Source organism: Homarus americanus, unplaced genomic scaffold (genome assembly GCF_018991925.1).
Source record: "Homarus americanus isolate GMGI-L3 unplaced genomic scaffold, GMGI_Hamer_2.0 scaffold49241, whole genome shotgun sequence".
Taxonomy (NCBI): Eukaryota; Metazoa; Arthropoda; class Malacostraca; order Decapoda; family Nephropidae; genus Homarus; species Homarus americanus.
The window spans coordinates 82,501-99,083 of record NW_024735084.1 but is presented as its reverse complement, the minus strand read 5'-3'; the positions used below and the strand labels follow the sequence as shown (position 1 = coordinate 99,083).

The 16,583-nt window shown below is 47.9% G+C and overlaps 1 protein-coding gene across 1 annotated transcript in view; it reads right to left on the bottom strand.

The window, feature by feature from the left end:
- Positions 1-10,970: 10,970 nt before the first annotated feature.
- The window catches only part of LOC121870788, an 18,428-nt gene continuing 12,815 nt past the window's right edge, over positions 10,971-16,583 (bottom strand). The window contains exons 3-4 of the mRNA XM_042372741.1: positions 15,640-15,852; positions 10,971-11,064 (exon numbers count right to left, since the gene is read on the bottom strand). Of these exons, the coding sequence (XP_042228675.1) occupies positions 10,971-11,064; positions 15,640-15,852 (307 nt within the window). The remainder of the gene's footprint in view (positions 11,065-15,639; positions 15,853-16,583) is intronic.

Below are 16,583 nucleotides of genomic sequence, written 5' to 3'. Positions count from 1 at the left end.
GCCAACAGTGCCACCTGGCGCGACACTTACAATGATCGGTGAGTGCCAGCAGTGCCAACAATTGCCCTTGTGCCAACGAACACCTGGCCCTCGACAGTCACCGCCCAGTCAGTGAGTGCCAGCAGTGCCACCTTGCCCGCGACGCACAATGATCGGTGAGTGCCAGCAGTGCCAGCAATTGCCACTGGCCCTCGACACTCACCATGATCGTGAGTGCCAACGGTGCCTGGCCCGCGACACTTACAATGATCGGTGAGTGCCAACGGTGCCACCTGGCCCTCGACACTCCCACCATGATCGGTGAGTGCCAACGGTGCCACCTGGCCCGCATTGCTTACAGCTGATCGGTGAGTGCCAGCAGTGCCAACAGTGCCACCTGGCCCTCGACACTCACCATGATCAGTGAGTGCCAACGGTACCACCTGGCCTGAACACTCACCATGATCGGTAGTGCCAGCAGTGCCACCTGGCCGTGACACTCCTGCGCCAGTCAGTGAGTGCCAACAGTGCCACCTGGCCGCGACACTCTGCCATGATCAGGAAGTGCCAACAGTGCCAACAGTGCCACCTGGCCCTCGACACTCCTGCCATGATCGGTGAGTGCCAACGAATGCCACCTGGCCCGTGACACTCACCGCGGTCAGTGAGTGCCAACCGCAGTCACCTGGCCTCGGCACTCACCATGATCCCGGTGAGTGCCAGCGAGGTGCCAACGGTGCCACTGGCCTCGACACTCACCGCGTCCGGTGAGGTGCCAGCAGTGCCACCTGGCTATGAACACTCACCGCAGTCGGCGAGTGCCAGCGAGTGCCACCTGGCCTCGACGGTCACCATGATCGGTGAGTGCCAGCGAAATGCCAACAGTGCCACCTGGCCCTCGACTCACCGCGGTCAGTGAGTGCCAGCAGTGCCACCAGGCCCTCGACAGTCACCATGATCAGTGAGTGCCAGCAGTGCCCACCTGGCCCTCGACGCCTGGCCAGTCGGTGAGTACCAACAGTGCCACCAGGCCTCGACACTCACCATGATCGGTGAGTACCAGCAGTGCCACCCAGGCCCTCGACAGTCACCGCAGTCAGTGAGTGCCAACGGTACCACCTGGCCTCGGCAGTCACCGCAGTCAGTGAGTGCCAACGGTGCCAACAGTGCCACCTGGCCCTCGACACTCACCATGATCGGTGAGTACCAACAGTGCCACCTGGCCCTCGACAGTCACCATGATCGGTGAGTGCCAACGGTGCCACCAGGCCCTCGACAGTCCTAATGATCAGTGAGTGCCAACGTGCCACCTGGCCCTCGACAGTCACCATGATCAGTGAGTGCCGCTTAGTGCCACCAGGCCCGCCTCGACGGTCACCGCGGTCGGTGAAGGTGCCAGCAGTGCCAACGAGCGCACTGGCCCTCGACAGTCCTGCTTGATCAGTGAGTGCGCTTGGTGCCACCGGGCCCTCGACCAGTCGCACTTTGATCCCGGTGAGTGCCAGCAGTGCCAACAGTGCCACCTGGCTCGGCACTCACCGCGATCAGTGAGTGCCAACGGTGCCACCAGGCCTCGACAGTCACCATGATCAGTGAGTGCCAACGGTGCCACCTGGCCCTCGACGGTCACGCGTCGTGGTGCCAGCAGTGCCACCAGGCCCTCGACAGTCACCGCCAGTCGGTGAGTGCCAGCAGTGTAACAGTGCCACCTGGCCCTCGACAGTCGCCGCCAGTCAGTGAGTGCCCAGCAGTGCCACAGGCCCATCGTGATCTGCCAGTCAGTGAGTGCAGCAGCAGTGCCAACATTTACCTGGCCCTCGGCACTCCTGCGTCAGTGAGTGCCAACAGTGCCACCAGGCCCTCGACAGTCACCGCGAGTCAGTGGTGCCGCGTGCAACAGTGCTTACCTGGCCTCGACACTCACCGCCCAGTCAGTGAGTGCCAACAGTGCCACCTGGCCTAGACAGTCACCGCATGATCAGTGAGTGCCAACAGCGGTGCCAGCAGTGCCACCTGGCCCCTCGACGGTCACCATGATCAGTGAGTGCCAACAGTGCCACCTGGCCCTCGACAGTCACCATGATCAGTGAGTGCCAGCAGTGCCACTGGCCCTCTGACTCCGCCGCGACCAGTGGTGCGGCAGTGCCACCTGGCCCTCGACCTCCTGCATGATCGATGAGTACCAACAGTGCCACCTGGCCCTCGACACTCACAATGATCAGTGAGTGCCAACAGTGCCACCTAGCCCTCGACACTCACCGCGATCAGTAGGTGCCAGCAATGCCACCTGGCCCTCGACGCACTCACCGCAGGTGGTGGTACCGGCGTGCCGGCCTCGACACTTACAATGATCGGTGAGGTGCCAGCAAGTGCCGCCTGGCGCGAGCCGCTGTGATCGGTGAGTGCCAACAGTGCCACCTGGCCTCGGCCTCACCTTGATCGGTAGTGCCAACGATACCTGGCCCTGGACGCTCACCGCAGTCACTGGTGCCAGCAGTGCCACTGGCCTCGGCACTCACGCGATCAGTAATTATGGCTGGTACCACCTGGCCTCGACACTCACCGCGGTGGTGAGAGTGCCAGCAGGGGTCGCCACCTGGCCTCGACACTCACCGCGATCACTGAGTGCCAACAGTGCCACCTGGCCTCGACGACACTCACCATGATCACTGAGTGCCAACGTTTCCACCTGGCCGTGGCACTCTCACCATGATCGTGAGTGCGACATTTACCCCTGGCCCTCGACACTTACAATGATCAGTGAAGTCTAGCAATTCACCTGGCCTCGACACTCACGCATTCGGTAGCGGAAATTGCCAACAGTACCACTGGCCTCGACACTCCACCGCAGTCAGTGAGAATTGCCAGCAGTGCCACCTGGCCTCGACACTCACCATGATCACTGGTGCCAGCAGTGCCACCTGGCCTGGAGCACTCCCACAATGATCGGTGAGGTGCCAACGAGTGCACCACCTGGCCCTCGTACTCACCGCCCAGTCATTGAGTGCCAGCAGTCCGCCACCTGGCCCCTCGACACTCACCGCAGTCAGTGAGTGCCAGCAATTCACCACCTGGCCCTCGACACTCACCATGATCACTGGTACAACAGTGCCGCAGCTCGACACTCCGCATGATCTGGTGAGAGTGCCAACAATGCCACCTGGCCCGCGACACTCACCATGATCACTGGTGCCAGCAGTGCCACCTGGCCCGTGACACTCACCGCAGTCGGTGGTACCAACGAATGCCACCCTGGCCTCCGGCACTCACCATGATCGGTGATTGCAACTTAGTGCCAACAGTGCCAGCAATTGCCAACATTTCTTACCCTGGCCCTCGACACTCACCATGATCGGTGAGTGCCAGCAGTTACCTGGCGACGGCCTCCTGCCAGTCAGTGAGTGCCAGCAGTGCCACCTGGCCCTCGACGCTCCTGCATGATCGGTGAGTACCAGCAGTACCACCTGGCCCGTGACACTCCACCGCCGATCCAGTGAGTGCCAGCAGTGCCACCTGGCCCTCGACACTCACCATGATCCAGTGAGTACCAGCAGTGCCACCTGGCCCTCGACACTCACCGCGATCAGTGAGTACCAACGAACCACCTGGCCCTCGACACTCTGCGGTCAGTGAGTGCCGCGGTCACCTGGCTCGACACTCACCATGATCAGTGAGTGCCAACAGCTCTTACCTGGCCTCGACACTCCTGCGGTCGGTGGTACTGCTGGTCGCCACCTGGCCCTCGACACTCACCATGATCCAGTGAGTACCAGCAGTGCCACCTGGCCTCGAGCACTCACCGCCAGTCAGTGAGTGCCAGCAGTGCCACCTGGCCCTCGACACTCACCGCCAGTCGGTGAGGTACCAGCAGTGCCACCTGGCCCTCGACACTCACCGCGGTCAGTGAGTGCCAGCAGTCGCCTACGGCCCTCGAGCACTCCCATGATCGGTGAGTGCCAACAGTGCCAACAGTGCCAACAGTGCCAGCAATTGCCACCTGGTATAAAACTTACAATGATCAGTGAGTCGCCAACGGAGTGCCCACCTGGCCCTCGACACTCACCATGATCAGTGAGTACCCAACAGTGCCACCTGGCCCGCCGGCCTCCGCCATGATCAGTGAGTGCCCTTGATGCCAACAATTGCCAGCAGTGCCAACAGTGCCACCTGGCCTCGACACTCACCATGATCAGTGAGTGCCAACAGTGCCAACGAACCAACAGTGCCAACAGTGCCACCAGGCCCTCCGACAGTCACCGCCAGTCAGTGAGTGCCGGCATTGCCAACAGTACCACCTGGCCCTCGACACTCACCTTAATCTCACGGCTCAGCATAGGTCACAGCTTGGTGGCTGACCCAGCACCGTCACCACCTGCACCCACCCTGCGTTCGTGTTGTGGTCGGGGTAAATCGTCGCCGTCCGGAGTCGTTGCTACACACCTCCGTCAGTCGTTCACAGATCTGATGAATCACGCTTACTCCTGACGACCCAAGGACGACTGTAAACAACAACAACAACAACAACAGTTACTCTTATAATGATTAATACCAACAACAACAACAACAACAACACATTACTCCAGTTAATGATTAATACAACAACAACAATAACAACAGTTACTAGTTATAATGATTAATACAACAACAACAACAACAACAACCACAACAGTTACTACCAGTTATAATGATTAATACAACAACAACAACAACAACAACAGTTACTACCAGTTATAATGATTAATACAAAATAACAACAACAACAACAATTACATTAAATAGTTAATACAAGCAATAATATTAATACAACAACAACAACAACAACAACAACACATTACCAGTTATAATGATTAATACAAACACAACACAACAACGTACACCAGTATAGATTAATACAACAAACAACAACAACAACAACAGTTACTACCAGTTATAATGATTAATACAACAACAACAACAACAACAACAACAACAACAACAACAACAGTACATTACCAAGTTAAATACCAACAACAACAACAACAACAACAGCCCAATACCAGTTATATTGATTAATACCAACAACCACAACAACAACAACGGCATTACCAGTTATAATGATTAATACGCAACAACAACAACAGCAGCAACACAGCTACAAAGTTCTCCCCAATGATTAATACAACAACACAACACAACCACCACCACAACACACACACACACCACACCACAACACAAAAAAACACAACAACACACAACACCAACACAACAACAAACACAAAAAATCAACAACAACAACACAACAACAGTTACTACCATATACAATGATTAATACAACAACAACAACAACAACAACAAGTTACCAGATATAGACACACAACACACAACACCAGCAACGGATTCCCGGTATAATGATTAATACAACAACAACAACAACAACAACAACAACAACACGGTTACTACCAGATATAATGATTAATTCCAAACAACAACAACAACAACAACAACAGTTACTACCAGTTATAATACGATTAATACAACAAACAACAGTTACTACCAGTTATAATGATTAATACAACAACAACAACAACAGTTACTACCAGTTATAATGATTAATACAACAACAACAACAACAACAACAACAACAGTTACTACCAGTTATAATGATTAATACAACAACAACAACAACAACAACAGTTACTACCAGTTATAATGATTAATACAACAACAACAACAACAACAGTTACTACCAGTTATAATGATGAATACAACAACAACAACAACAACAACAACAACAGTTGCTACCAGTTATAATGATTAATACAACAACATCAACAACACAACAACAGTTACTCACAAGTTATAATGATTAATACAACAACAACAACAACAACAACAGTTACTACTAAATAATGATTAATACAACAACAACAACAACAAACAAACAACAACAACAACAGTTACTACCAGATATAATGATTAATACAACAACAACAACAACAACAACAACAGTTACTACCAGTTATAATGATTAATACAACAACAACAACAACAGTTACTACCAGTTATAATGATTAATACAACAACAACAAAACAACAATAACAGTTACTACCAGTTATAATGATTAATACAACAACAACAACAACAACAACAAAAACAGTTACTACCAGTTATAATGATTAATACAACAACAACAACAACAACAACAACAGTTACTACCATTTATAATGATTAACAACAACAACAACAACAAAACAACAACAGTTACTACCAGTTATAATGATCAATACAACAACAACAACAACAACAACAAAAAAGTTACTAACAGTTATAATGATTAATACAACAACAACAACAACAAACAACAACAGTTACTACCAGTTATAATGATTAATACAACAAAACAACAACAACAACAACAATAGTTACTACAGATAAGATTAATACAACACAACAACAACAAATAACAAAACACAAAACAGTTACTACCAGTTATAATGATTAATAACAACAACAAAAATAGTTACTACCAGTTATAATGATTAATACAACAACAACAACAACAACAACAGTTACTAACAGTTATAATGATTAATAAACAACAAATAATAACAACAACAACAACAACAACAACAGTTACTACCAGTTATAATGATTAATACAACAACAAACAACAACAACAGTTACTACCAGTTATAATGATTAATACAACAACAACAAACAACAAATAACAACAACAACAGCTACTAAAAGTAATAATGATTAATACAACAACAACAACAACAACATCAACAACAACAGTAAATAAATAACAACAAAAAACAAACAACAAATAAACTTAAACAGTTATAATGATTAATACAACAACAACAACAAATCAACATCAAAAACAACAGCAACAAAACAACAACAACAACAACAATAGTTACTACCAGTTGTAATGATTAAACAACAACAACAACAACAACAAATAAATAAACAAAAAACAACAAAAATAAATAATAGTTAATAATATAATAACAACATCAAACAACAACAGCAAAATAAACAGCAGTAATACCAGTTATAATGATTAATACAACAACAATAACAATAACAACAACAGTTACTAACAGTTATAATGATTAATACAAATAACACAACAACAACAAATAGTTACTACAAAGTTATAATGATTAATAATAACATCAACAACAACAGCAAATAACAACAACAACAACATTATACTTAGTTATAATAGATTAATACAACAACAACAAACAACAACAATACAAAGTTACTACCAGTTATAATGATTAATACAACAAACAAACAAAAATAAACATCAACAACAACAGCAACAACAACAACAACAACAACAGTTACTACCAGATATAATGATTAAAACAACAACAACAAAACAGCAACTACTTGAAGTTATAATGATTAATACAACAACAACAAATAACAATAACAACAACAGTTACTACCAGTTATAATACTAATACAACAACAACAACAACAATAATAACAACAACAGTTACTACCAGTTATAATGATTAATACAACAACAACAACAGTTACTAACAGTTATAATGATTAATACAACAACAACAACAACAACAGTTACTACCAGATATACGATTAATACAACAACAACAACAACAACAACAACAACAACAGTTACTACCAGTTATAATGATTAATACAACAACAACAACAACAACAAAACAACAACATTACCAGTTATTAAACAACAGTTACTAACAGTTATAATGATTAATACAACAACAACAAAAAACAAACAACAACAACAACAACAACAAATAAACAACAGTTACTACCAAAGTTATAAATGATTAATACAACAACAACAAATAAAAAATAACAACAAACAACAACAAAATAACAACAAATAAATAACAAACAGTTACTACTAGTTATAATGATTAATACAACAACAACAACAACAACAACAACAAACACAGTTAAATAGTTATAATGATTAATACAAACAACAACAACAACAACAACAACAACAAATAACAACAACAACAGTTACTACCAGTTATAATGATTAATACAACAACAACAACAACAATAACAACAACAACAACAGTTACTCCAGTTATAATGATTAATACAACAACAACAACAACAAATTAAACAAACAACAACAACAACAACAACAGTTACTACCAGTTATAATGATTAATACAAACAAACAACAACAACAATAACAACAAAAAACAGCAGTTACTACCAGTTATAATGATTAATAACAACAATAAAAAATACCCCAGTTATAACATTACAATAATAAATAAACAAAAAAACAAACAAAGCAACAACAACAAATAAAAAACAGCAGTTACTACCAGTTATAATGATTAATACAACAACAATAACAACAAAAACAACAGTTACTACCAGTTATAATGATTAATCAACAAATAAACAACAACAACAAATTAAAACAACAGTTAATACCAGTTATAATAATTTAATACTACAACAACAACAAACAACAACAACAAAAAAAACAACAACAACAGTTACTACCAGTTATAATAATTACTACAAACAACAACAACAACAACAACAACAACAACAACAACAGCAGTTACTACCAGTTATAATGATTAATACAACAAACAACAACAACAACAACAACAACAACAACAACAACAACAACAACAACAACAACAACAAAAACAACAGCAACAACAACAAAAGAACAACTGCAACAACAACAACAAAACACAATTATATAATATAAGCGAAGGTCAGGGACCTCACCTGGGGCTGGAGGGAGTTATCAGGACTCACCTGGGGCTGGAGGTAGTTATCAGGACCACCTGGGGCTGGAGGTAGTTATCAGGGGACTCACCTGGGGCTGAGAAGTATCAGGTGACTCACCTGGGGCTGGAGGTAGTTATCAGACCCCACCTGGGGCTGGAGGTAGTTATCAGGACCACCTGGGGCGGAGGTAGTTATCAGACTCACCTGGGGCTGGGAGGTGGAGATCAGACCTCACCTGGGGCGGAGGTTATCAGGACCACCTGGGGCTGGAGGTAGATATCAGGAGACTCCACCTGCTGGAGGTAGTTATCAGGGAATCACCTGGGGCTGGAGGTAGTTATCAGGACTCACCTGGGCTGGACGAAGTTATGGGGCCTCACCAGGGGCTGGAGGTAGTTATCAGACCACCTGGGGATGGAGGTAGAAATCAGGACTCACCTGGGGCTGGAGGTAGCTATCAGGGGACCTCATTTGGGGCTGGAGGTAGTTATCAGGACCACCTGGGGCTGAAGGTAGTTATCAGGGGACCCACCTGGGGCTGGAGGTAGTTATCAGGGACCCACCTGGGGCTGGAGTAGTTATCAGGACCACCAGGAGGCAGTATCAGGACCACCTGGGCTGGGAGTTATCAAGGGCCTCACCTGGGGCTGGAGGTAATTTTTCAGATGACTCACCTGGGCTGGAGTAGCATCAGACCCACCTGGGCTGAGTAGTTATCAGGGCCTAACCTGGGAGGAGGTAGTTATCAGGGGACCCACCTGGGCTGGAGGATTATCAGGGGTCTCACCTGCGGCTGGAGGTAGTTATCCAAGGAATCAACTGGGCGAGAAGTTATCAGAGGACTCACTTGGGGCTGGAGGTAGTTATGAAGGACCCCTGGGGCTGCAGGTAGTTATCAGGACTCACCCGGGGCTGGATGTAGTTATCAGGACCTCACCTGGGCTGGAGGCTTATCAGGACCACCCGGGGCTGAGGTATTGGACTCTGGGCTGGAGGAGTTATCAGGATTCACCTGGGGCTGGAGGGTATTTATCAAGGACCCCTGGGGCTGGAGGTATTTATCAGGCCTCACCTGGGGCTGGATGTGTTATCAGGGGACTCACCTGGGGCTGGAGGTAGTTATCAGGGAATCACCTGGGGCTGGAGGTAGTTATCAGGGAACTTACCTGGGGCTGGAGGTAGTTATCAGGGACTCACCTGGGGCTTGAGGTAATTATCCCTCACCTGGGGCTGGATGTATTTATCAGGGACCCCGCCTGGGGCTGGAGGTAGTTATCAGGGACTCACCGGGGCAGGAGAAGTAGTTATCAAGGGACCTGGGGCTGGAGGTATTTATCAGGGGACTCACCTGGGGCTTGAGGTAGTTAACATATCCTCACCTGGGGCTGGAGCAATTTATCAGGGACTCACCTGGGGCTGGAGGTAGTTATCAGAGGCCTCCTGCGTCTGGAGGTGGTTATCAAGGGACTCACCTGGGGCTGGAGGTAGATATTAGGGGGACTCACATGGGGCTGGAGGTAGTTATCAGGGACTCACCTGGGGCTGGAGGTAGTTATCAGGAATCCACCTCGGGCTGGAGGGAGTTATCAGGGGACTCACCTGGGGCTGGAGGGAGTTATCAGGGGACTCACCTGGGGCTGCGGAGTAGTTATCAGGACTCACCTGGGGCTGCAGGTAGTTATCAGGGGACTCACCTGGGGCTGGAGGGAGTTATCAGGGGACTCACCTGGGGCTGGAGGTAGTTATCAGGGGACTCACCTCGGGCTGGAGGGAGTTATCAGGGACTCACCTGGGGGCCAGAGAGAGTTATCAGGGGACTCACCTGGGGCTGGAGGGAGTTATCAGGGGACTCACCTGGGGCTGGAGGTGAGTTATCAGGGGACTCACCTGGGGCTGGAGGGAGTTATCAGGGGACTCACCTGGGGCTGGAGGGAGTTATCAGGACTCACCTGGGGCTGGAGGTGTTATCAGGGGACTCACCTGGGGCTGGAGGTAGTTATCAGGGGACACCTGGGGCTGGAGGTAGTTATCAGGGGACTCACCTGGGGCTGGAGGTAGTTATCAGGGACTCACCTCGGGCTGGAGGAGTTATCAGAGGGACTCACCTGGGGCTGGAGGTGAGTTATCAGGGGACTCACCTGGGGCTGGAGGTAGTTATCAGGGGACTCACCTGGGGCTGGAGGTAGTTATCAGGGGACTCACCTGGGGCTGGAGAGTCGAGGTCAGCAGGAGGTCACTGGGTGGTAGATCTCTGAGGGAAGTTGTTGATGTGGCCCACAGAGAGCCCGGCCAGGGCCGGCACCTGACGCTCCAGCCACTCCAGCCGCCTGAAACACAACAACCAGGTGCTGGTATAGTGGTGCTTAACACCATATAATGGTGCTGTAACACCAGGTATAGTGGTGGCATAACACCAGGTATAATGGTGCTGTAACACCAGGTAGAGGTGTAACACCAGGTATAATGGTAACACCAGGTATAGTGGTGCTGTCACGCCTGCATAAGTGGTGCTGTAACACCAGGTATAGTGGTGCTGTAACACCAGGTATGGTGGTGCTGTAACACCAGTTATAGTGTGCTAAGCACAGGTAGGTGGTGCTGTAACACCAGTTGTAAGTGGTGCTGAACACCAGGTATAGCGGTGCTGTAACACCAGGTATGTGTGCCAACACCAGGTAAGTGCTTAACACCAGGTATGGTGGTGCTGTAACACCACTTATAGTGGTGCTGTAACACCAGGTATGAGTGGTGCTGTAACACCAGGTATAGTGGTGCTGTAACACCAGGTATAGTGGTGCTGTAACACCAGGTATAGTGGTGCTGTAACACCAGGTATAGTGGTGCTGTAACACCAGGTATGGTTGTGCTGTAACACCAGGTATAGTGGTGCTGTAACACCAGGTATAGTGGTGCTGTAACACCAGGTATAGTGGTGCTGTAACACCAGGTATGGTAGTGCTGTAACACCAAATAGTGGCACCATATAGTGTGCTGTAACACCAGGTATGGTGGTGCTGTAACACCAGGTATAGTGGTGCTGTAACACCAGGTATAGTGGTGCTGTAACACCAGGTATAGTGGTGCTGTAACACAGGTATAGTGGTGCTGTAACACCAGGTATAGTGGTGCTGTAACACCAGGTATAGTGGTGCTAATACCAGGTATATGGTGCTGTAACACCAGGTATGGTGGTGCTGTAACACGTTAGTGGTGCTGTAACAGGTATAGTGGTGCTGTAACACCAGGTATAGTGGTGCTGTAACACATATAGTGGTGCTGTAACATCAGGTATAGGCAACACCAGGCATGGTGGTGCTGTAACACCAGGTATAGTGGTGCTGTAACACAGGTATAGTGGTGCTGTAATCAGGTATAGTAAGGTCGTAATACCAGGTATATTGGTGCTGTAACACCAGGTATGGTGGTGCAGTAACACCAGGTATAGTGGTGCTGTAACACCGGCAGGTGCTGTAACACCAGGTATAGTGTGCTGTAACACAGGTATAGTGGTGCTGTAACACCAGGTATAGTGGTGCTGTAACACCAGAAGTGGTGCTGTAACACCAGGTATAGTGGTGCTGTAACACCAGGTATAGTGGTGCTGTAACACCAGGTATAGTGGTGCTGCAACACCAGGTATAGTGGTGCTGTAACACCAGGTATGGTGGTGCAACACCAGGTATATTGGTGCTGTAACACCAGGGTATAGTGTGCTGTAACACCAGGTACAGTGGTGCTGCAACACCAGGTATGGTGGTGCTGTAACACAGGTATCGTGGTGCTGTAACACCAGGTATAGTGGTGCTGTAACACCAGTTATAGTGGTGCTGCAACACCAGGTATAGTGGTGCTGTAACACCAGTTATAGTGGTGCTGTAACACAGGTATGGTGGTGCTGTAACACCAGGGTATAGTGGTGCTGTAACACCAGGTATAGTGATGCTGCAACACCAGGTATGGTGGTGCTGTAACACCAGGTATAGTGGTGCTGTAACACCAGGTATAGTGGTGCTGTAACACAGTTATAGTGGTGCTGCAACACCAGGTATGGTGGTGCTGTAACACCAGTTATAGTGGTGCTGTAACACCAGGTATGGTGGTGCTACCAGGTATAGTGGTGCTGTAACACCAGGTAGTGGTGCTGTAACAATAAAAGGTGTGGTGCTGTAACACCAGGTATAGTGGTGCTGTAACACCAGGTATGGTGGTGCTGTAACACCAGGTATAGTGGTGCTGTAACACCAGGTATAGTGGTGCTGTAACACCAGGTATAGTGGTGCTGTAACACCAGGTATAGTGGTGCTGTAACACCAGGTATAGTGGTGCTGTAACACCAGGTATAGTGGTGCTGTAACACCAGGTATGGTGGTGCTGTAACACCAGGTATAGTGGTGCTGTAACACCAGGTATGGTGGTGCTGTAACACCAGGTATAGTGGTGCTGTAACACCAGGTATAGTGGTGCTGTAACACCAGTTATAGTGGTGCTGTAACACCAGGTATAGTGGTGCTGTAACACCAGGTATAGTGGTGCTGTAACACCAGGTATAGTGGTGCTAAAATGTGGTGCTGTAACACCATGCTATAGTGGTGCTGTAACACTAGGTATAGTGGTGCTGTAACACCATGTATAGTGGTGCTAACACCAGGTATAGTTGTGCTGTAACACCAGGTATAGTGGTGCTGTAACACATGCATAGTGGTGCTGTGTAACACTAGGTATAGTGGTGCTGTAATACCATGTATAGTGGTGCTGTAACACACAGGTATAGTGGTGCTGTAATACCATGTATAGTGGTGCTGTAACACCAGGTATAGTCGTGCTGTAACACCAGGTATAGTGGTGCTGTAACACCAGGTATAGTGGTGCTGTAACACCATGTAGTGGTGCTGTAACACCAGGTATAGTGGTGCTGTAACACCAGGTATAGTGGTGCTGTAACAGGTATAGTGGTGCTGTAACACCAGGTATAGTGGTGCTGTAACACCATGCATAGTGGTGCTGTAACACCAGGTATAGTGGTGCTGGTAATACCATGTAGTGGTGCTGTAACACCAGGTATAGTCGTGCTGTAACACCAGGTATAGTGGTGCTGTAACACCAGGTATAGTGGTGCTGTAACACCAGGTGTGGTATATAAACTGTTAAGTCAGTCAGTGAGAGAGGTAGACCAGTCTGTGGAGAGAGGTAGACCAGTCAGTGAGAGAGGTAGACCAGCTGGCAAAAGAGGTAGACCAGTCAGTGAGTGAGGTAGACCAGTCAGTGAGAGAGGCGTCAGTGAGAGAGGTAGACCAGTCAGAAAGAGGTAGACCAGTCAGTGAGTGAGGTAGACCAGTCTGTGAGAGAGGTAGACCAGTCAGTAAGAGAGAGTAGACCAAGTGGGAGGTAGACCAGTCAGTGAGAGAGGTAGACCAGTCAGTGAGAGAGGTAGACCAGTCTGTGAGAGAGAGGTAGACCAGTCAGTAAAGAGGTAGACCAGTCAGTGAGTGAGGTAGACCAGTCTGTGAGAGAGATAGACCAGTCAGTAAAAAGAGGTAGACCAGTCAGTGAGTGAGGTAGACCAGTCTGTGAGAGAGATAGACCAGTCAGTGAGAGAGAGGTAGACCAGCCAGAAAAGAGGTAGACCAGTCTGTGAGAGAGGTAGACCAGTCAGAGTGAGGTAGACCAGTCTGTGAGGAGAGGTAGACCAGTCAGTAAAAGAGGTAGACCAGTCAGTGAGAGAGGTAGACCAGCCAGGAGAGAGGTAGACCAGCAGTGGTAGAGTAGACCAGTAAAAAGAGGTAGACCAGTCAGTGAGAGAGGTAGACCAGTCAGTAAGAGAGGTAGACCAGTCAGTGAGTGAGGTAGACCAGTCAGTAAGAGAGGTAGACCAGTCGTGAGTGAGGTAGACCAGTCAGTAAAAGAGGTAGACCAGTCAGTGAGAGAGGTAGACCAGTCAGTGAGAGAGGTAGACCAGTCAGTAAAAGAGGTAGACCAGTCAGTGAGTGAGGTAGACCAGTCAGTAAAAGAGGTAGACCAGTCAGTGAGTGAGGTAGACCAGTCAGTGAGTGAGGTAGACCAGTCAGGAAAAGAGGTAGACCAGTCAGTGAGTGAGGTAGGGACCAGTCGGGGGTAAAAAGAGTGTAGACCAGTCAGTGAGAGAGGTAGACCAGTCAGTGAGAGAGGTAGACCAGTCAGTGAGTGAGGTAGACCAGTCAGTGAGAGAGGTAGACCAGTCAGTAAAAGAGGTAGACCAGTCAGTGAGTGAGGTAGACCAGTCCAGGAGGAGGTAGACCAGTCAGTGAGAGAGGTAGACCAGTCAAAAAGAGGTAGACCAGTCAGTGAGTGAGGTAGACCAGTCTGTGAGAGAGGTAGACCAGTCAAGAGAGATAGACCAGTCAGTGAGGAGAGGTAATCAGTGAGAGAGAGGTCAGTGAGAGAGGTAGACCAGTCAGTAAGAGAGATAGACCAGTCAGTGAGAGGTAGACCAGTCAGTAAGAGAGATAGACCAATCACTGAGAGAAGTAGACCAGTCAGTGAGAGCTGTAGACCAGTCAGAGAGAGAGACCAGTCAGTAAAGAGGTAGACCAGTCAGTGAGTGAGGTAGACCAGTCTGTGAGAGGAGGTGAGACCAGTCAGTAAGAGGAGACTAGCCAGCAGAGGTAGACCAGTCAGTGAGAGAGAGGCCAGTGAGAGAGGTAGACCAGTCAGCAAGAGAGATAGACCAGTCAGTGAGAGAGGTAGACCAGTCAGTAAGAGAGATAGACCAATCACTGAGAGAAGTAGACCAGTCAGTGAGAGCGTAGACCAGTAGTGGAGAGAGGTAGACCAGTCAGCATGAGAGGTAGACCAGTCAGGGAGAGGTAGACCAGTCAGTGAGAGAGGTAGACCAGTCAGTAACTGGTAAGACAAGAGACACTCACTGGCACAGTCTAACGAACTCGGTGGAGACGGCGTGAGCCTTCGCTGGATGGCCCTGACGGCGTGGCAGGGTGGAGGAGGAGGTGCTGGTGGAGGTAGTGGAAGTAGTGGGCGGCGGCCACACTTCCGGCAGAGACTTGGACTGAAGGGTATTCATACACTCAGACTCATACAAGACACTCAACTCCTTCAGCCACTGCAGTAGAGACGGGTTCCTGCAACACAAGAGTACATGAACGGGGTAATTTATGTAGTACCTTCTATATACACACACCCACACACACACACACCACACACACACACACACCCCACACACCCCACACACCACCTAAAATCACAAGGATGGTAAACGGAATGACGTCTAGCATTCTCCACCACCTTGCTTGTTATCTGTCTGTCTGTCTGTCTGTCTCCTCCGTTATCATAATATTTACGTTTTATCTTCCCTTACCATCCTCCTTTCCTACCCACACACACCACACCCACACACACACACACACCCACACCCACACACCCACACAAGCTTGTTTCCCGTCTCTGATTCACCCAATCCTCTCCCCCTTCCTTCTTTCTCCAATGCTCTTCTTTCATAATTCATTCACCATTCTCATCCATACCTTCAAATCCTTCCTTCAATGGTATTTAGGTCAGGCATATAACCACCTATTGTTAGAGAGATTTACCAATGTTTATACTAACTAAACATTCTTCTTTGTACTAAACATTTTTTATTCGTTTATTTTTGTTTTAATAATAATACTTTTCTTTGTTAATGGTACATAGTGGTAGTAGTGAGGGAAGTATTTGTATAATGATCTATGTACTTTCTCCACTATGTAACCTTGGTATAGTGTGGTTGTTTGTTTACATAGTCTTGTCTCTTTAGTGTGTTTTAACTCTATGTCTGTCTGTCTGTTTGTCTTTTCCTTCTGTGCCATTAAACCAC